The 22,422-nt window shown below is 32.8% G+C and overlaps 1 protein-coding gene across 2 annotated transcripts in view; it reads right to left on the bottom strand.

The window, feature by feature from the left end:
• LOC126735791 (titin-like) overlaps positions 1–22,422 on the bottom strand; it is a 291,189-nt gene extending 268,767 nt beyond the window's left edge. For both annotated transcript variants that reach the window (XM_050439900.1, XM_050439901.1), the window contains exons 1-7: positions 22,207–22,422; positions 15,118–15,299; positions 14,771–15,011; positions 7,576–7,802; positions 7,167–7,517; positions 6,961–7,102; positions 6,726–6,897 (exon numbers count right to left, since the gene is read on the bottom strand). In XM_050439900.1, the coding sequence (XP_050295857.1) occupies positions 6,726–6,897; positions 6,961–7,102; positions 7,167–7,517; positions 7,576–7,802; positions 14,771–15,011; positions 15,118–15,299; positions 22,207–22,288 (1,397 nt within the window). In that variant the 5' untranslated portion in view covers positions 22,289–22,422. The remainder of the gene's footprint in view (positions 1–6,725; positions 6,898–6,960; positions 7,103–7,166; positions 7,518–7,575; positions 7,803–14,770; positions 15,012–15,117; positions 15,300–22,206) is intronic.

Here is a 22,422-nt window from a genome sequence, read left to right as displayed (position 1 = left end):
CATTAAATAATATATAAGTGTACAAGTACGCATGCATGAACTGTATTAGATTCATGCAATTAAACTATAAAAGAATTGCTATATAATAAAAAAACGTAGTGAGTTTGAGAAAATAAATAATAAAAAATCAACACTAAATTAAGATAAGAATCAAGAATTAATTTAAATCAAAAGAGCAGAAAAAAATTAGTAAATAAATGTATTCAAACTAAAAACTAAATAACTAAAACGTGGTGACTCAAAATAAGTGCCAAATTGTCGTGGTGAATATCACAAGAATCAGCAATAGTGTTAAAGTTTTGACACAGCATGTGTAGTCCAGCCTGGATCTAAGAGATGCATAGTAGAGAGTTTTGGCAGTGGCAGTGTTCGAAAAAAGTTTGCAGTTTCTAATAATAAAGCCCAGCATGCGAGTAGCTCAAGAAATAGTATCTTCGATGTGAGGGATAAAAGAAAATTTTTGGTCAAAGGTGACTCCAAGATCCTTAAAATAGGTAGACCTTGCCAGAGACTCTCCATTAACTGAGTAATTAAAGACAACTGGACTTTTGATTCGAAAGTAGCTGGCCACATTACACTTGGAAACATTAAGGTTAAGACAAAAAAAAATCAGCGATCATCAATACGGCTTCCGAAAGCTTAGATCCACCGGCGATCTTCTGGCTTACGTCACATACTTGTGGACAGAGGCCATGGAGAAGCACGGCGAGTCCCGCTCAGTCGCTCTTGACATTTCCATGGCATTTGACAGAGTGTGGCCTGAGGGACTACTAACCAAGCTCTCCTCAATCGGCATACAAAACTCATCATTGAATTGGATCAAAAGTTTTCTTGAACAACGAACAATCCAAGTAGCCATTGATGGATACCTTTCCGACAAATTTAACATTAACGCTGGAGCCCCTCAAGGATGCATTCTATCCCCCACCCTTTTCTTGATATATATCAACGATTTGCTAGGAACCAGTGTCAATCCAATCTACAGCTTTGCGGGCGATAGCACACTTATTTCCACATTTAAGTCCGCCAAACCAACGACAGCCGCAAGTTCTCATATTCTTAGGCAGCAACAAGTAGCTTCAACCAACAACGGTATTAGAGCAATCACAGAACAGCTGCTGACTCTTTATAAGGCTCAAATACGCCCTTCCCTCGAGTATTGCTCGCATGTCTGGAGCTCTGCACACAAGCATAGTTTAAACCTGCTCGATTCTATACAGAAGAGAGCTATTCGTCTTATCGACAAACCAGAACTGACAAGGAGTCTGGATAGTCTGGAGCACAGGAGAAAGGTGGCTGATCTCTGTTTATTCTACCGTTATTATCACGGTAAGTGCTCCGCTGAGCTGGCAGGCCTGATTCCACCCAGGGCTGTTCCGGCAAGAAGGACGCGTCTAGCAATTGCGGCTCATCAACATCGAGTCCACCTGCCTACCCCAAGAACGTCGCTGTATCGGGAATCATTCATCTGGAGAACATCTTCTTTCTGGAACGGGCTTTCGCCTCACATATTTCCCGACGCATACAACCTACAGCGATTCAAGATAAATGCCCACAAATATCTTCGCGCAAGCACCACTCCAAGAGTGACATAGGACTTTCCTCTTGTGCTTGTGTTTACCATAAAAAAAAAAAGAAAGCCGGTTCAAAGTGCACCAGTGGTGTACAGTATTGATGTTCTCTTGCAGTTGACCATAATCTGATATAGAGTGAATCCTATGGAAAAGCTTTAGGTCATCAGCATATGCTAACCGAGAGCAATTGAGGGTGGAGATCAAGTCATTAGCGAAAACGTTAAAGAGAAGGGGGCCCAAGTTAGAGCCCTGAGAAACTCCAGAGGTGGGTGAAAAACAAGCAGATCTAAAGCCTTCGACCACTACAAACTGAGAACTAAATTGGAGTTAAGGAGCTTTATCAAGCGATCGGAGAATCCAAACTGGCGTTCAAGCTTATTTAATAGGATGAATGGTCAATCTGATCAAAAGCCTTTTAAAAGTCTGTGTAGATAACATCGATTTGACCTCTATCATTAAGTGCTTCGCACACAAATTGAGAGAAGAATGCTAGGTTTGTAGTACATGAGCGGCCAGAAACAAAGCCATGTTGATCGTTGGCCAGCATGGACTTAACTTTGGGAAAAATTAATTTATAAAGAGCCAATTTGAATAACTTTGAGAAATTGCACAGAATGGATATAGGGCGGTAATTCTCTATTGTTCCAGCATCGCCCTTTTTAAAGATAGGGTAAACTTTGGCTTGCTTCCAGGTATTGGAAAAAATACCTGTGTTAAGGATCAGATTAAAGATGTGGAGCAGAGGGTCTGTAAGTGCAACAGAGCAGTCCTTAGCTAAAAAACTAGGAATTAGATCTGGGCCAGAGGTCATTTTGCTTTTGAGGCACTTGCTCTCCATTATGTCGGTAGCCGCGAGCGCGACGACGTCTATGCAAGTTAAGGGAGGTTCAGAGATGACGGGATGATCACTGGGAAGTGAGTTCGTGTATACACTCCTGAAATAATCTCCAAAAGCGGACACAATGCTGTCAGGCGTATTGTATGATTGGTTAGAAAGCCGGGGATTTGATACTGATTACGTTTGCTTCGAATAAAAGACCAAATTTCATTCGGATCGGAGGTTATTTTCTTCTCAATACTATGGATGTATATTTTATAGGCTTGTGCAGTTAGAGCTTTAATTGTCTTGCGCAGAGATCTAAATATCTCTAGATGATGATTAGACTTGGAAATCTTAAAATCACGAAATGCCCTTTCCTTTTTATATATATTACGAATTATGTCCCCCGAAAACCAGGGAGGGAAACGTCTTTTACGTTTTACCTTGAAGGGTACCGCTCTAGCGAAAGTGTTGTTCAGTATATCATAAAGAATATTACATGCAGAGTTGACGTGCTGCTGCACCATGACAGGCGACCAATCAGTATCTAGCAGCAGCTGATACAAAAGCGGAAAGTTAGCCTTTCTAAAATTAAATTCCTTTATTTCAGCTTTATTAAGGGGTAGGTTATTGAGAGAGATAAGGCCTGCATGGAATTCAAATGACAGAGAAGGATGGTAGGTATTCTCCGGGACTAGAGATGCACCGCTGTTAAGTACAGAGATATTAAAGCTTGTAAAGATTAAATCGTACAGCGAAGATTGTTATTTACCACGTTATTAAATTGCTTATAGTTTAGGAAATCAAAAAAACTACTTAGAAGTTGACGTTTACTATTGGAAGATAGGATTATTAGTTATTTTTTTGAGTAATTTCATGAGCGTGTCTTATGCGAACAACGTTTAAAAAAAACAAATATAGTACAGAGACAGAAAAGGAAATAGACAGAAAAGGAAAACAAAGGCAAGACTCTAAGTGCAAGGAAGGATGATCATCAAAGCCATGTTAGAAAAATATTCAGTGGTGCGATTCTTATTCACTATTTCGAGACGTCTCGTCTCGATTACTACGATTTCGCGATTCTTATTAGGAAAACCGAGACAACGCGTAACGATTCGAACTGTCATTTCAGTCGTGACCAATGTAGATGCCGAAATGGTATCTTAACCTCACATATTTATTGTTTTCTTGATCGGTCTGGCGATTAAGGATAGTTTCAATAAAACTGTTAGAATGTCCTTTCAAATTAGAGAGGACTATTTGATTGCCTTTGCAATTTTTTTCGAAGAATATCCGGATTTTGCCAGAAGGCGATTGTCTTGCTCCAATGCCCGCCAGGAATTTAAAAAACTATGGCAAGAACTGGCAAATATTTGAAATTTATTAGGGTATGGAACAAGGACAACTGAAGAGTGGCAAAGGGTAACAAAATTTTTTTTTTTTTTTAGAATTATTTATAACAACATAAGAATAAAGTTAAATTAAAATATTTTATGGAGCATAGATGTCTGGCATTTTGAAAATCTATTCAGCATTATTTAGTTAATTTAAATGCGTCCCTTGGGAAGATTTATCTCCTATTTTTTAGACATGGTCAGATTATAATCTACGATTCAGAATCTACGTTTCTAGCTTTAATTTTTTTTTGAATAAAATTATTTGTGTGTTCCTCTAGGAAATTGTGATATTTAGTATAAGACATATTTAAGAAATGTTTTTGAAAAAAAGTTTATTTTTATAACCTTGGATATGTTCAGATATGTTCACTAGTATACATTTTTAAGTTGTTTTTTTTTGTTTAATTAGAATGAGTATTTGATTGAGTGATTTGATGAGTACATTGATATGTAATCCTTATAAAAAGTATTTGAATATTTGATTTTCCTTATTATATATATAAATTTTTTGTTTACCTGTTTTCTTAGTGTAAGATTTTCAGTTGGTTTTTTAAATTTTATTTGTGTTGGTGATTTTTTTGTGTATTATAAATAAAAAAGTTTATTGTTACTTCAACATGTTGACCACTAAACAATAATCCAGTTATATACCAATTAAACTATATTTTGACCAAATAGACACTAGTTTTATTCAGAAAGACAAACTTAATAGTAATATTACTGTAATATTAGTTTTATATCTGAAGCATAGAAAAGTAATTTGGATTTTATTAAATATTAAAATAAGTGTTAACAATACTTCTTCTTATTGCCTCTCCCTCTCGAGCACCTAAGTTATCCATTATATTTTGATTCCCTATATTTTGTAAGTTGTCATTTTCCTCTTCATTATCATTTTCTTGATGTTCAATACCAAAAGTAATACAAAAGTTGTGTAATACACAGCATATGTTAACTAACTTTCCTACAAATTCTGGAGCATATCTTGCCACTCGTTCTTTTAATAAGCATTGGAATCTTGCTTTCAAAACCCCATTTGTTCTTTCAATACATTTTCTCGCTCTTATGGTTATGGTTTTGATTGTAATGGGATTCTGAAGAGCCTTCCAAGGGGTTTTGGTATGGGGTCATTAATACTGGTTCAAGTGGGTAGCCTGAGTCACCCAAGAGCCATGTTCTTCTCAGACCCTGACGATATTGTGTCAAAAGGAAATTTTTTACCTCAGAATTTCTCCAAATAAATGAGTCATGAGTTGATCCTGGGTAATTGGCATTTATAGACAAAATTTTTAAGTCTGAATCACAAATAAGTTGCACATTTAGGAAGTGATAAACCTTTGCGATTGATATAATTGTGTTCCTCATTATTTGGATTTAGAATGGCAATTTGAGTGCAATCAATTGCCCCTACAAGACCGGGAAACTGGAATTTTTGCATAAAATTCTCTTTCACAATGTTCATCTCTCTTCCTGTTGTAGGAAATTTAATGGTCCTAGCTGTAAGGTTGTCATTAATGGCATTGGTGACCTTATGAACGTATCTATAAGAATTATGTGATTTAATGTTGATATAAACTTATACCAAATTAAATTAGTTATGGACAGATGTTTGAGTAACTCCTAAATTAAAATCTCCTCCTACACTTCGTTGATAAGAACCATTAGCATAAAATCTTAGGGCAACTAAGACTTTTTGTTGCACTGTAACTCCACTAAGGTATTTTGGTTGCCTTAAGTATGGGGTTAGCTCTTCACATAAAAATCTAAAAATAGCTTTATTTATAGGAAATAGCTCTTTAAATCTGATTTCTGAGAGTTCCTCTAGGTTCAATTCCATTCTTGTTCGTGTTCTTTTTCTCCTTAAGGTCTGGTTGAGTCTTCTAATTTCTTCTTGATAAGCAATATCACGAAATATTGTCAAAATATTCCAAACCAAATAAATGAAGCAACATTTAAAAAACTCATAAGAAATAGCGACGGAATATGATTTGAAAGCCGACAGTGACAATTGACAATAATGTGTTGCTACGAATCGGCGGCTACGACTCGAGATGAAATGAGAATCACATTTAACTCGGGACCGAATTTTGTCTCGAACGAGATATGTCAATTCGAGACGTGACGTATCGACCAATGAGAATTGCACTACAGTTCTCGGCCAAAAAAGCGTTTTCTCTTTGCACACCTTTGACGGCATCCACTTCATCAAAGACGTATTTGTTACAAGATAAAGTTTGCTATGTTTGCATGAAAAATATAAACAGGTCTCAATTTCTTTGTGCCTCTTGTTTGTCTAAGTCTTAGGCTGCTTTTTGTAAGACATTATATTATTAATCCTACTGTTAAGTTTAACTATTCGTTTGGTAAACCTTTGAATATTAGCTCGTTTTATTTATAAACATTATTATTTTGATATTACTTTTAGTGCTATTACATGTTATATTTATCAAGATCAATTGTTTTTTTAACAAACCGATATTATAGTAATAATATCTTAAAATTTTTAGTCATTAATATTTAAGGTGCGTAGTGGACAACGTGCCAATGACTGGAAAAGCATGCCAACAATTAAGCTCTAAACTTTTTTTTTACTTTTTATTATTTTGCTATTATCATTTCAAAAAAAAATCTATTTTTTCATTTGAGAACAAAGTAGAATCATCAAAGAACATAAACTAGTTACAAGCTTACTATAATATCAATTTTCTAGTAAAACTAGTGGATATGTGAAACCTGAGAAGTCCTTAAGGTGCCAATAACTGGGTTGTTTACCCTACACCTTTTGACTTTTGGATAATTTTTAATTTTAGTCAAAAACCAAATCAAGTGCTCAGATCTATTGGCTTTATTGTGAGATAGCGTTTTTATTTATTGAAAATTAGAGTCTTTATTAATAAGAGTCTTTATTTCTTCCTCCCTAAAATATACACTTACCTGTGCCTAAGTAAATAATCATCATCCCCAGCAAATATTTTCTCAGGTGTTTTGGTTCTTTTCGGACTTGCTGTAGCTGGTGGTGTAGTAACTGGTATTTCCCTTGTTAAAGCTGGAGAAGCATTTCTAGCTTGCGTTGTCGCTCTTGACACATTTAGCTCATCTTCTATGTCTAATATTAGGTAAAATTACAATTAGAAAACCAACAAAGCTATCGGATTAAATTAAATCTTACCGGCAATTTCATCATCAAATAGTTCAACTACCGACTCATCTTCGTCAATGCCTTGATCGTAAACAGACAAATCGATATCCGCTTCTGCTTCAGCTAACAGTCTTTCAAAATAGTCATCACCTTGTGGCTCCCACTCAATTCTCTATAAAAATATTTGTTAAAATATATTAAACATTGATTACTGCATATGTTTTTTTAAATCTTACGCCTTCTACATGGTAATCTTCCGGCAGCTCTTCTACTTCCTCCTCTTTTTTCTTTTTTTTCTTTTTACCACCCTTATCTGCTGTTTGCTGAGAAGACATTCTTCCTTTTTCCACCTCACTTAAAGTATTATTCATTTCATTTGCTTTTTCTGATAAGTCATCTTCATCTGTTTCAGATTCTTCCTCGATGGAACTAGCGAAAGCTTCTGCCATCATTCTATTGACCCGTTCCTCTAAATCTCTTTCTAGTGGTGTCATTTCTTCGATGTTTCCTAAGTCTGTGTGTTCTCTGATTTCGACGAGGTTGGTTCCCCAAGTGGGAGTGGGTCGTTCCTCCTCTTCATGCTTTACCTAGTTAAGAAAAACCGATGTCTTTAAAAGTTTATTTTTATTTTTTTAAAACATTTACTTCTCCGATAGGATGCGTTGGCGGTGAAGTACCAAGTTTCTTCGGACGTTTTTTCTTAGGCCTTTCGGCTGATTGATCTTTGGGTTGCCTGCATTCTGGAAAACTTTCTTCGCCTCCATCTTCCACTTCGGGCGCTGACGATGTACCTTTTGGGGCGCAAGTACATTTTGGACCTTCAGCACCAGCAGCACTGATACTGATATTTGTTTCTATAGCACTCTTTATTCCTTTAATAATATAAAAGTATATTAAATTATGTAGCTAGTAAGTAACCTACTGTTAAGCCAGATTGCCGAAAAGTATGACCTGCGATATTTGTAAAATTTCGTGCAAAATACTTGAGTAGTAGTTAATAGGAAAAAGATTTTGTGCTTCTTGTATGATGAATTAAAAACAAACTGATAATAATATATTGCAAGCATAAACTAAATCTAAAACACTAAAATATTTTAAAATCAAATTATATACAATGGAATGAAAGTGAGTGTACCAAGGCATGATATGTAATTAGGGATACCCCCACCATATGATTCTTTAAAGATCAAAGTTTCTGATCAAAATTTATTCCAAAGAATATGACGTGATCATATTTTTATCAGAGTTAAGTCTCAGAGCAAAAATCATGTTTTCGGCCTTCTTTTCGGATATTGAGGCAGTTAGCTCTCGACCAATTATTCATATTCCTGGCATAAGCAGAAAGCTATTCATAAAGGACTTTAAAATTGGTATTTGAATGAAGTAATGAAACTTGTATCGTCGGCATTTAGTGTTACTAGACGGTCAGGTACAGATATTGAAATATCATTTAAAGAAATTTGAAGCAATCCATTTAGAAAAAAACATTCCATCATAAGAAGTACCTTGCCTACGATTAAATAATTGACTTTGAAGCAGTTGATTTTTGCAAATTTTATGAGTTCTTGAAACTCAAACAATCTTTGCTTCGCGATAAGAATATTATGTGACTCACAGTCAAAGGCTTTGAATAGCACACATAAGTTAAGTGGTAGTAAGACGATATAAAAGAAATTAGTAAAAAATTAAAGGAAAGCAAGACGCAAAAAACTGTTAAAAAAAACGAAAATGAGCTATAAAAAACAGATGTAAGTACCTGATATAAAACTACTAAATATTTCTTACTAAAACATCAATTTTCCGAGGAAAAAAATATTTTCCGAGAAACTTATCATGCAGTGGGAGCAAAAGCTGGAAAACTAGTACATAGCATTATTATCAAAGAAATAGTAAGATAGATAATAAAATAATTTAGTATTTACTGTCTGTTTATGAAAACCTCCAAGAAAAATTACTTTAGGTAATTGGAATATTTTTTTTGACATGTTAAAACCTCCCTTCTTGATTGGAGGAGATTTCAATGCTTACCACAGTGCGTGGGGATGTTCAGATATTGACGCTTGTTTGGCTCTGTTTTATTAAATGCATTACGTGAAAAAAATATTATTTATCTTAATACAGGCAAATATTTACATCTTCATTTGTTAGGAGGAGAAAATTCGGCCACAGATCTATTCTTAATCGCCATGTCTTAAACCATTTCTGGATTAGGATATTATAGAAGACCCATCAGAGTCTGATGCGTCGCCGAGTGGAACATAGGAAAACCCATGTAAATTTTAAGGGGGTCAATTATTGGCTTACCTGTACATTTTACAGAAAAAATGTAGGATAACTCTTTGAAGAGACCGAGATCGGTCATTTGCACTAAACTTTGTACGACGGTTTGCCATCTGGCCATCTGGCCAAATTTGCTAATTTTGCAATTACATTTAATTGAATAATTCAAGATTCGATTATTAAAATTTTTTGAAACTTTGCCCAAGGGTTTGCCAGATTGGTCTCTTTAAAAAGTTATCTTACATTTTTTCTATAAAATAGCAAAGCCAATAATTGACCCCCTTAAAATTTACATGGGTTTTCCTATGTTCCGCTCGGCGACGCACCACCCGGTATGTAACATTGTATTGCACCAATGCTTACCATTTTTAATCAACAAAAAAAGGCAAATTGGGATTAATTTTACATCGAATGTTACAACGAATTTTTAAATTAAAAAAATATTTTTAACCGCCCTAAATAAAGTTAAGGAAAGATCTATTCTAATTTTTAAACCTAAAGAAGGAAAAAGGAAAAGTGGTAAGTTTTGGTGGAATAATAGATGTGACAAAGTAGTAATGGAAAGAAAGAAAAAATATGTATTTTAACAATACACCTAATTTAGAAAATCTATTATTGTATAAAAAAGTAAACGCTTTAGCAAAAAAAAACGCTTAAAGAAGAAAAATCAAAAAATTAGCAAAACTGTTGTAAGAGCCTTAATAAAAACACCCCAACAAAAAATGCTTGGCAAAAAATAGGTATGTTTAAAGATCGTAGACAGGAAAATTATCAACCAGTCAGATTGGACGACCCATGGATAGACGAATTTCATAAAAATCTAACCCTTTGTTATGTATCCAGTGACGCCTCTTTTATTGAAGCACCTGAGGAAGATGTGCCTTTGTGTTGGCCTTTTCAAATGAAAGAACTTGGCCGTGCCCTAAAAACAATAACGCGCCAGAGATTGATAGTATTCAATACTCTGTGATATTGAACTTGCCAGATTTTGTCGAAAAAATTCTACTACAAAACGATATGACATACATATAATGGACAGCAACCTATTCCGAAAGATTGGAGTAAATATAAAATAGTTTCTATTTTGAAAATTGGTAAGCCCACATATGAACCGACCTATGAACAAATATTGAAAAATCGAATGGAATTTTGGATGGAAATTCATAAAAAATACCCTGTATTACAAAAAGGATTTCGAAGACTTTGCTCCACTCGATAAGTTATAGTTAGTTATTACCGATATACAGTTGGGCTTTTCTGAAAACTTAAGTACATCTGCTATGCTTATTGATATTAAGAATGCTTACGATCATGTTATTCTTGATGTTTTAGTTAAGAAATTACTTCAAATTGGATTTCCATAAATTGTTTAAAAATATTGAAGACTCTATAGTATGCATTAATTATATATAAGAACCAATGAAGATCTTACGGAACTTAGAGTGGCTAAAGTGGCTATTCCTCAAGGAAGCATATTAAGATGACGACATGAAAATTCTCCAATGCCAGACGATATTTGTATATATACAAAAGACAAAATAGTAGAAAAATGTCATTCTAAATTAAGGCCAAAATACTGAAGATTCCATCGTGTTTTAATTAAAAAGGGGTTATATGGGTATGTCGGCCGAAAAGTCGCTACCCAATCTTATAAAAATAAACGAACATTTACCTATTCCTTGTAGAAATACAATAAAATATTTGGGATTTTTACTAGATAAAAAACTTCTTTGAAAAGATCACATTCAGTTTTTAATTAAAAAAGATGAAAATGCTCTTAATATAATCCGGATTTGTTATAATAAATGGAGAGCAGACCCCAATCTTGCTCTTTTGTTTTATAGAGCCTATGTCAGAACAATATTGGACTACGGTTGTCAATTCTACGGATCCGCAGCAAAGATAAATATAATCAATGCATTTAAATAAAATCGAAATAGTAAAAAATAAATGCCAAGATTTTGTGTCGGATTTTTAAATAGTACACCAGTTGAAGTATAAGAGGCAGAAACTGAAGAACCTCCTTTATTTTTAAGAACATTGTATCTAAGTGATAAGCTTTTGTTAAGGTTGATTTAAAAAAAATAGCAGCTTAAATTGTAAGATGCATAATCTTACCATTTTGAATTATACTAATTCTGTTGGCATCTTAAAAAAGCTCCATTGTTAATAACTAGCTATTCTCTAAATTAAAACTAATATTTTTTCTTCGGAAATAAATCCTCAGAGTATATTAATGAATTTTACTCTAATTTATAATTTATTAATGAATTTCTCAAAATAAAAATTAATAATGATAATAGTGGAAATTCAATAGTATTTAAAATCAAAGTATCAAAGTTATTTTGACAGATGCATGCCTTTATTAAAATATTAACTTTGTCAAACAAATGTGATTTTATGACGGAGCTTCTATTTATACTGCTGAGCTTTGGGCTATCTGGGAAGCTATACTATACAGGGTGAATTGTTAGGTCGTTTTATGAAAAAAAAGTTCCTATGAACGTATGTCAGGAGTTGCTTTGTTTCTGAGATACAGGGCAATGAAGGTTAAAAAAAATAAAGGTATTTTAAAAATACTATAACGATCCTTAAACCGATTTGGTTGAAATTTGGTGCAGTTATTTGAAGTTATAAGACGCTTATTTAACTGTAACTAGATTGAAATTATTAGGTGCAATGGCGTGTCAGTGGGCACCACATGCTTATTGTTGAGAAAAAAACAAGGCCAATAATTGTTTTGCAGCTTTTTATTTATTTTTGTATTTAAGCAACTATAAATAGCAAAAAGAGAAAAAATAAAAAAAAAGATAAAATTGTAGAATAAAGAACACATTTATGTTATAGCACTAATTTTAGGGTGCATAGGTTTCATATAAGTATATGTAAATTGATATTCTTTCTAACAAAATTTAAAATCTTTATTTTTTTCATCTAAAATATTAATGGTTTTAAATTTGGACTGATTTTTTTATTCATTTGTTTTTTCCCTACTTTAGCATAAAGAGAAAAGCTGGCCAGTTGGTTTAACCAGTGTCAAAAAAAAAATATAATTTAGCTCTTTAAAAGCAGTAAATCGTGAGGAAATGGGTCTTGCCGTCAACAGATTAAATTGGTTAGTTCAACCATCTTTAAATTCAAAATATAATTAAAAAATAATATGAAAAGCATGCGTTTTATTTAAATTAATTTAACGTAAGGCAGACAGCAGCTTCTCTAAAATAGAAAAAGTAGAATGAATCTTAAGCAATTTGAGAATATTCTTTTAGGGAAAAAAACGGTGCTACTAGAGGTAGTATTATACCTTCAGCATACCTTAGGATACCAAAGAAGTTAAAAAATCTCATCGTTATAGGCCAGGAGTCCTAATTCTATAAGAAATTTGTTGTTACCAGAAAAGTACTGAATTTGGGATCAGAGAACTCCCTTTTTAATGCATTCTAAAGTTCTATATCGATAAATATATATGCAAGAAATATACAGGTTGGTGAATAGAAGACTACACATAAGAATTATTATAAATGGCAGCCTCGCTTCTAGCTTATTTTCTAGTTGATAAGCGGCGCGATGGATTCCGGTCTGATTTGCTATTTTCGGCACGGCACAATCAGCAGATTTTATTTTGCTGTGTGATTGCATACTGCACTATTAAGTCTTAAAGCGTTATTTTATTTTTTTTTAATATTTAGCATTATGGCTGTTTATACCCTTTCCGAAAAGGTTTATTTGATTAAATGGTTTTACGAAGGCAATTTGGCAGTACAATGGAGCAAATTATTCCCAGTAAATTTTGAAAATAGACCGATTCCTGGTACTAAAACTATATTAAATGTCGTGTCGAATTGTGAGACATCTTTTTGACTTCAAGAATGTAAAAATTATCACATCGAAGCTCAAGAATCACCTATTGAAAGGGTCCAGGAAATAGAACGCCAGGAAGAAATGGTTTGTAGTGCTTTAGTTCTGGATTTGAAATTTTTGAGTAGAGGTGTTGAAGAGGAACTGGGTATGCACCATAAAACTGTGACGAGTATTTGGAAAAAACATGGACAAAAATATTTTAAATATTCCAAAACTCAGGAGGTGTTTCCTAAAGACCAGTGGCGAAGAATGGCATTTTGTGAAACAATGATGGAAAAAGTAAATCAAAGAATGAAAATTTCTTAGCAAATATTTTGTTTTCAGATGAGTCTTCTTTTTCATTGGTAAACACAATCCTTCCATTTTTCGTTACTGGTCTCAGGAAAAAGGAGCACAAAATTTATTGACATTGAAAAAAGAAGAAGTAATTTGTTTTGCAGATAATACAGTTGTACTTATCAAAATAAATAATTAGGAGTATTAGGTAGGAGTAAGTAATTAGGGTAAGTATACGACAGAAAGCAGAAATTGCCAAAAGAATCATTAAGACCTGGTTTAATTTTAATTATTTGCCAATAAATATGAGCAAATTCAATGTATGCTTCTCGACCATAAGGAACAAATTTAGTTTTCTGGAAAACATGAATGTACATAAAGACTAATGTTTAAACCCTACTTATTGTAAATGCAACTCAAAATTACAAAGATTAATAAAATTTGATATTTTGGAGTTATAATGGACTTAAATCTTAATTGAAACTCACACATAAAATATGTATTAGCTGATTATTAGAAAACTGATTTCTAAAATCTACCAGTTAAGTGAGTTCATGAACTATAAATACTTAAAACGACAAAACATCACTAGTAGAATTCACATTAAATTACTGCGGTACAATATGGGGAGCAAGAAATAAAACAAATACGAGGCTTTTGATTATAATTCAAAAATATGTCTTAAAACATGTATTAAAAAAAACTAAGTTTTACTATACATAATATAAACCAGAGCAAACTTTAATAAATTGCCTGTTACTCAAAATACAATATTTTCTGTAGACAAGCATGTTTTATGTAACAAGTAAAATATAAATGTCTTATATGCTATCAAAGAACATAGAAGTAACTGCTATGATATAATAGAAGCAAAATTAATACTTAAAGTAACTGAAAATAATAAGAATTGATTAACTCAATAATTTCTTTTTTGTTTACTTTCTACTGTTTTTCAAAGACAATTTAAGAAATGTAACAATAACATAGATAGTAAAATATTAAGTTGTAAGAGTTATTTTAGGTAAATAAATTATATATTAAGTATGCACGCACAGATCGTATTCATAGTATACATATGTGCGTTATATGTAATATGTCATATTGTATTTAATATTTCAATAAACTTGAATTTGGATTTGAGCACTAGGTTAAATCAGAATTAATAAAAATTGATTTTTATTCAAATCATTCAATTCGTAGAGATTCAAAATTGAATTGCCCAAGAAGACGTTATTATTTCAATCAAATATTATATAGTTAACATTTTCTTCTTTAGCATTAGAAGAATTTAACAATTTTTAACCGAATGCTTTAATAAATAAAAATTACTAAAACCAGAAACAAACTAATGTCAGTTTTAAATGTAAAATGTGTGAAAATTATAGGTTTTGTATTGCTTCATAATACTTTTCATTATAATTACCTTTAGGAAGAATAGCCTTTTCCGATCTTTGCCATTTACTAACAGGTTGCTTAGAGATGGCATAGTAAGCATGAACTCCAAAATTCGGAATATCCTGAGCAGCTACATACTCCGTTAGGTCTGGAGAACAATCTGTTGTATATGCTGGAAACGCATCCATATCTCCCATCATTTCTAGTTTGATAATTTTTCGACGTTCTAGTTTTTCTTCCTCGAGGAGATTTCTTGCAAATTCATTAAGCTAAAATAAGATAAGACACACGTAAAAATAATTAAGTTATATTATTTAAAATTTTTCTATAGATATTCAAGTTATTTAATATACTTCACTTGAAATAAAATCTTACATCGATATCCTCGGGTAATTCCTCCAATGTATTGTATAAAGATGGGTCATCCGCAAATATTCCACTGAGTCTTCTGCGCTGCAGGCAGAAGATTAAGAGCTTCAGATATATTATTCTTAGCTTTTCTGTGCCTGCTTGCTCGTCTGCGAATTTTTTGAGCCATGCTGCTGCTAAAATCCGATCTAGAAAGAAAATTGAGGCTAAGTTTTAAATTAATCGGTATCTGATATCTGATCTGAATCTGGATTATACAGGGTGTTACAGAATAAGATGCCGCTCCTTAAGGGTCTTAATCCTTAAGTAATTTTAGGAAGTTAAGGGTGTTGAAAATTATCATCCTTAGAACCAAATTTAGGAGACCCCGAATGAAATTTCTTAAAAATGTATAGTATTAAGGTATCGCTTCTAGAATTTTAGTTGTTATACTGTAATGGTTAAATAATGTGCATATGTTTATGTTTTTACATATATTTATAAAATAAATAAATTTATTTTTTTTTACTAATAAATTGACAATGCATAAAAAATGTTTTATTTTTTGTCCGCAATAATCGCATGTCGGACAAAAAAAGTCAAAAAATAAAATTTGCTATAACATGAATGGTAGGGTGGGTTGGTTCTCTAGGTTTTTTATGCCTGTAGTAAAAAAAGTTGCCAAATGGTCTATAATGAATAGCAATTTTTTACTTTTTTTAATTTTATTATTTGTCCGACCCTAAAAAAATTAAAAAAAATTTGTATATTATTGAAGACTGCTGCTTCAAACAACTAAAAAGAGCTTCAAACACACTCACAAACATTTTTATTCAATTTAAACAACGTTAAGCCTCCCCGCCAGGTAAATATTAACGGAACGGCCCCTCCCTTCAAAAACTTCGTGATGAGGCTAATACTAAACTCTTTGATATTTCAAAGTGCAAATAAACCGATTTTAACTTGTGTATTTGTAAGAAGTCATACAAAGTTCCAAAAATGGAACAAGCTTTCCTAAACGACCAGAGAACTACACGATTAATGTCTATAGGGCAAGTAGATGCCAAAACAAGTAAAATTTTGCAGCAAAAACAAAAAAGAAAAAGCAGGGACCTCTCGCGTAATATTCCGGAGGACAAAAGTCAACAAAACATTTCGCGTAATGTATCAGAAAAAATTGAACGAGGCAATCTATCAGATATATCAGTGCAAAGCGAACCAGACTGTGATCCAGACTTCGAACCAGAGCCGTCAACTTCTACGGGCATAACCCTTGACTTTCCTGCATTAGCAAAAGCAATAGACCGAGCTGGATTATCAAGTAGAAAAGGAGCAATGATCGTCAGTGCAGTTCTGGAAGATGTTGGATTGATATCCAAAACTGATCAATCTTATGTAATAGACAAGTCCAAATTAGATCGACAAAAAAAAAGGCAACGACTTGATTTACAAAAAAAATATAATAAAAGATGGTACTAGTCTTCAAGCTCTCTATTTTGATGAACGCAAAGATCCAACTCTTCACATTAAAAAACAGGGTGAATCGTCATCTAGGAAAATTATTGTCGAAGAATATATCGTCGGCTTGCAGCAAAAACTCACTAAGTGACTTAATGAGTTTTACATAATAAATGTGGTGCCATCACTGGGACTTGTTTGTGAGGTTTAAACGTCAAAATAAAATTCTGTTTTTTAACCTACAAATTCTTAGTTTAATTTATTATTTTTATTGTGGCGGGTGAAGTGTACCGTAGTGTGAATATAATTTAGAAAATGTACTCAAACCGCACAAATAAGTTCGTTACGTTCGATTTATAATGTGTGTTACAGATTCCATCTTCCGATGTTTCACCGATGTATTACAGCCAAAAAATTAATATGTATAACTTAACTATTTATGAAGCTCCAGAACCACACAGAGCATACTGCTTTGCATGGACTAACCTTCATGGAAAACGAGGTAGCTGTGAAATTGGAACATCACTGTATAATTTGTTTATAGGCTTAAAGCCGAAAGTAAAACACGTAACCTTATATTCGCATACATGCGGTGGACAAAACCGAAACCAGAATATTGCTGCTCTATTTCCTTATATTGTTCAAACAACTGCGATTAATATTATAGAGCATGAATTCTTAGAAAGTGGCCACAGCTACATGGAGGTTGATTCCACGCACAGTGCCATTGAAAAAGAAAAAAAATATTGACCAGTTTATGTAGTACATGACTGGATAAGTATTTTTAAACAAGCTAGATCCAAACGTAACCGAAATAAATTTGGAGATCCATTCATCACCAAAGAGTTTAAGTTTAATGAATTTCTTAATTTACTGGATTTATCCAAGACTTTATTTAGAAATAAGACAACTGAATGTAATAATGATAAAGTAAACTGGTTGAAAGTAAAGTGCTTCAGATTTCAGAAAATACAGCCTGGTATTCTTGAATACCGCTATGAATATTTTGGTGAATATGAAAGCATTAATATTGAAAGGAAATCGAGAGCCACTCAAAAAATTTACTATAGTACCAGCTACTAAAATAAGCAAGTTGTACAAAACTATGCTGCCAATATCCGGTAAAAAAAAAAAACCTTTTAAAGTTATGCGAAAAAGGAGTGATACCTAATGAGTACCATGGTTGGTATAAATCCCTGCCAATAAGCACAACATTAAAGTATGTGGTTCCTGAACATGAATATTCTGACTCAGACGGGAAGACATTTTAGTTCTTAGTTTTTTATAGCATTAGTTTTTTATAGCATTTTATAGCATTAATATTGAAAGGATAGTTTTTTATAGCATTAGTTTTTTATAGCATTTTATAGCATTAATATTGAAAGGAAATCGAGAGCCACTCAAAAAATTTACTATAGTACCAGCTACTAAAATAAGCAAGTTGTACAAAACTATGCTGCCAATATCCGGTAAAAAAAAAAAACCTTTTAAAGTTATGCGAAAAAGGAGTGATACCTAATGAGTACCATGGTTGGTATAAATCCCTGCCAATAAGCACAACATTAAAGGATGTGGTTCCTGAACATGGATATTCTGACTCAGACGGGAAGACATTTTAGTTCTTAGTTACATTATGTTTAACAAAATTTATTATTAGGTTTTTTTATTTTTCTTAATAAAAAAAGGTATATCACCAAAAAACGTTTACTAGTTTTTCAACATGAAGTTTATTTATAAAAGTTAACTCATTAAGTCAGTAATTTGACGACATTTTACATAAAATGAAAACTCACTAAGTCACATTTTATATTTTTCTTTCCAATTATTGATTAACAAAATACTACTTTTTCATTATTATTTTACTGTTAGTTGTGAAATAACACACCAAACCATATTTTATTGCCGGAAACTAAAAACTACAAAATGATTTTTTCCCAAAACCACCTAAACCATCCGCTTTAGTAAACAATTGATTTTTTCAGAAACTATCATTTTTGACTTAATGAGTTTTTGTAGCAAGCCAACGATATAGTGTTATTAAAGGAACCAGGTAGCGACTATAAAGGACACGTAACAACTGAAAACGGTACTGCAAAGACCATAGCTTCAACGATTCTAAAATATTTAACCGAAAATGAATTATTAAATAGCGAGTTAGTTGCAGTTGGCTGCGATGGTACTGTCATTAACACTGGGCCTCACGGTGGTGTAATACATTTGTTGGAATTACATCTTAAACGACCTTTGCAATGGCTAATATGTCAACTACATGCAAACGAGTTGCCATTGCGACATTTGGTTCGACATCTGGACGGAAATACCACAGGACTATTATCATTCTCGGGTTCTATCGGCAAACTTATTGAAACATGTGAGCGATTACCTGTCGTGTGCTACGAAACAATCAAAGTTAATTTGCCTGAGGTAAATTTAAAAGAATTAAGTAGCGATCAAAAATATTTATACGAGATTTGCACTGCCATATCTACTGGAAACTGTCCATCTAATTTAGTGAACAAATGTCCTGGCAAGTTATCTCACGCAAGATGGCTAACAACAGCAAATCGTATCTTGCGGGCTTACATAGCGGTAAGAAATCCCCCGCCTAAATTAAAAGTTTTGACAGAATATATTCTGCGAGTATATGTGAAGATTTGGTTTCGAGTAAAAACTGTACCATTGTGCACATTTGGAGCTCTATACCTTTGGCAGCTAATTCAATATTCAAGATATTTAAGTGAAGAACTGTAGTTGATCCTGTAATTCAACGAAATGGCTTTTATGGCCATCCTGAAAATATTGTACTGACGATAATCTTTGACTCACGTCGTCATATAAGAGAATTAGGGTACAGAAAAATAATAAGTTGCAGGTCGAATAAGAAAAAAATTCCTATAAATTTGAATAGCACGATAAGAAAATTTGAAATTCCCAAGTACAATTTTAAACGGAATCATATATTGATTTAATATATTGGCACGAGTACAAAGTAACAGAGCCACCAATGACGAAGCATCTGTCTGATGAAGAAATTGAAGAATTTATTAACCTACTAAGTTACAATGCCATACGCAGGCTGTTGAAAGATATGTCAAATTAGTGAAAGAGACATCGTCGGCCGTATGTGGGTTTACTAACAGAGTTGGTTGGATACGTACAACGATAGCATCTAGAAGCCAGATGCCAAAGTTTAATACCGAATCAGACTATGAAGTAGGAAATTAGAAATTGCTCATATGGTTGGGTAGGCAGGGATGGAACTCGATGGGAGCCACCTCTCCGTGGTGAGTCTGGGTTATTTTGTATCTGGTTATATACAAAATAGGCGAAGAGGTGCTCGTAAGTGGAAAAGTTGAAAAATGCTTGATTTTTTTTAGGTTAAAGAGCTGGCGGGGCACCTAAATTTCTCCTCCTATTCTTTTCTCCGTATGTACGATCACCGATATCGTGTGAACACGACTTGCACCGTTCAACCATTGTAATTTACATATAATAACGAGAATATATGCTTTTAAAAAATAATAATATGCAACTTAAAAAAAAAGAGTCCTGTGCAGGTTCAAAGGTTGAATGTCCTTTAGTGAATAAGATTAGTTAACAAAACTAGAGAAATTATGCAATTAAACCAAACAAATGTTGATAAAACTGATGTTGACACGGCGACTGCAACGCCTAGAATCCAAAATCTTCAGAAGTACTAGAAGAAGTAATCGGCCATGCAAGTGCGATACCTCATTTTAAAGGCAATTAAAAATACTTTTTCAAAATGAGAAAATCCAATATGGCGCCTATAAGAAAAAAATAAAGTTGATAATGATCAAATGTGGCACCTCATAAATATGGATTTAAAAATAATATCCAAAAGACATTTATAGCATTTAAGTTTGTTTAATCTAGAATATGTGAATAGGCAGTTTCTTATTTATAACTATGTAACTAAATATCTGTGTGTCCAGAAAAGTCATAAATAAATACTTAAGTGCTCTATTTAGTTGACAGATGTAGGGCCCCGGCACTGAATAATAGTTGTTTGAGACTGAAGAGAGCTTAGTTTTAAGTTGAGACTCGGAAAGTAATTGTATTAAGATTGTGCGAACCATTTTTGAGTTTTAATTAAAACAGTTAATTCAATAATCACTGTTTTATTCTGCCCACAACACAAAGAAAAACGAAACGTCGGATTAATTTTTTTTTGCGTCATGTTGTAGAACATAAAAAGAGGAAATAAAAAACTGCTTTTAGTTTTCCGATGTTTCTTTAAATAAAGTCGGTAGAAGGTAAAAACGATGTTGACAATTTTTGATTTTTTTTAGATAACTCTGGAAGTATCCGGAATCTCAAAATTTATTAAACGCTGTTTTATTAAGCTTTAAATTGCGCAACTTTGCCTCTATTTAACCGACCCTGTAACTCTTACGGTTTCCGAGATTTCAATGGTCACCTTGTACAAACTGTCAAACCCATTCGCTGTTATTATGCGAAAACACTGCTATCATTTTGGCAGATAGATTAAGATATCTTTTTTATTTTCTCTTCTCATATAGAATATATATTTTAGACGTGTTTCTTTCTTATTACTTACGTTGAACTTTATGTAATAATTATATTTATTATAGAAAATACACACAAATTGACAACTGCGAGTCCATATGTCAAAAGTTTGACAATGTAATTATTAATAGCAATAAGATTCGAGCATCAAATAGACTAGAGTATACCCCTATATTGGCATGTTTTAAAAAAATTAAATTTTATTTCTAGCATGTTATGTGAATAATCCGGATTATTTTCTCCTAATCTATTCTAGTCCTATGATTGGAACCTTTGGTACAAGTACTTAGAACACTCAAAAAAAAAACGAGACTGTTTTACTACTAATCAAAACACGTGTTTCGCTAACGATGTTAGCATCTTTGGGAGAAGATTACGAGAAGAGAACAAGACCATACAATTTACTATAAGGGATTGGATCTTTATCCCTGTTAAAATTTCTGAATAATGTTAAACTTTTGTATGCATCTAATTTTCTATTGGTATTAACTGGTTTAAGTAATTTTAAATTGTCTATTCCTACTAAGTAACCAGTATTTAAAACATGTTCAGCCAAACTTGAATTTTCAACACTTGAACTTCTCGTTTCTCCTATGTACTTTTTATCACAATCATTGCAAGTAATCTTATAGATGCCGGACTTTTCATTGATCTTTATTTTATCTTTTAGGTTTTCTAAAAGATTTTGTAACTTGGCAGAACTTTGATAGACCATTCTTAGACCTCAGTCTTTAAAAACCCTATCAAAGCCTCTCGTCAAGATAGGTTCATCTAATCAGCTTATCAATAATCTTATTGTCATAACATGTTGCTTTTTCTTTATTAAATCTGTCATTACTTAGAGGAAATAAGATCAAACGATGTACCAAGAAATGCATGCTAGCCATTTTATGTTAAAAACACACTTATTAAGAGTAAAATAAAGAGTTTTGGTTAGTGGTAAAACTGTCTGTTTAAAGTATTCTTTCTACTAAAATTTTAAAATATTGCAAAATCGGAAATAGCTAAAGTCGACAAGACCTAGCTTCTGCTTGGTTCTGCGTGTTCCTTCATTGCGAAACGTTATTATTGTATGGGATTTAAACATAAGAATCTTTTTCTCCTTACCTTGTGACTTGGGTAAATTCAGGATCAAAGGCTTAGACAGTTTTGAGTAAAATAGAAACTCATTATTGACGATTTCTTCCATCGCTTCACTGATAATTTTGTTACTAAACGTGCATTATTTAATTTTAAATTACGAAAATTTTACCCTAAAAAGAAGAAAAAAAACTTTGAAATTGAAAATTTGACAATGCTAAAAGTTTTAAGTGTTATGTCACC

The sequence above is a fragment of the Anthonomus grandis genome, chromosome 4, assembly GCF_022605725.1.
Source record: "Anthonomus grandis grandis chromosome 4, icAntGran1.3, whole genome shotgun sequence".
Taxonomy (NCBI): domain Eukaryota; kingdom Metazoa; phylum Arthropoda; class Insecta; order Coleoptera; family Curculionidae; genus Anthonomus; species Anthonomus grandis.
This window is presented reverse-complemented; position numbering and strand designations above follow the sequence as displayed.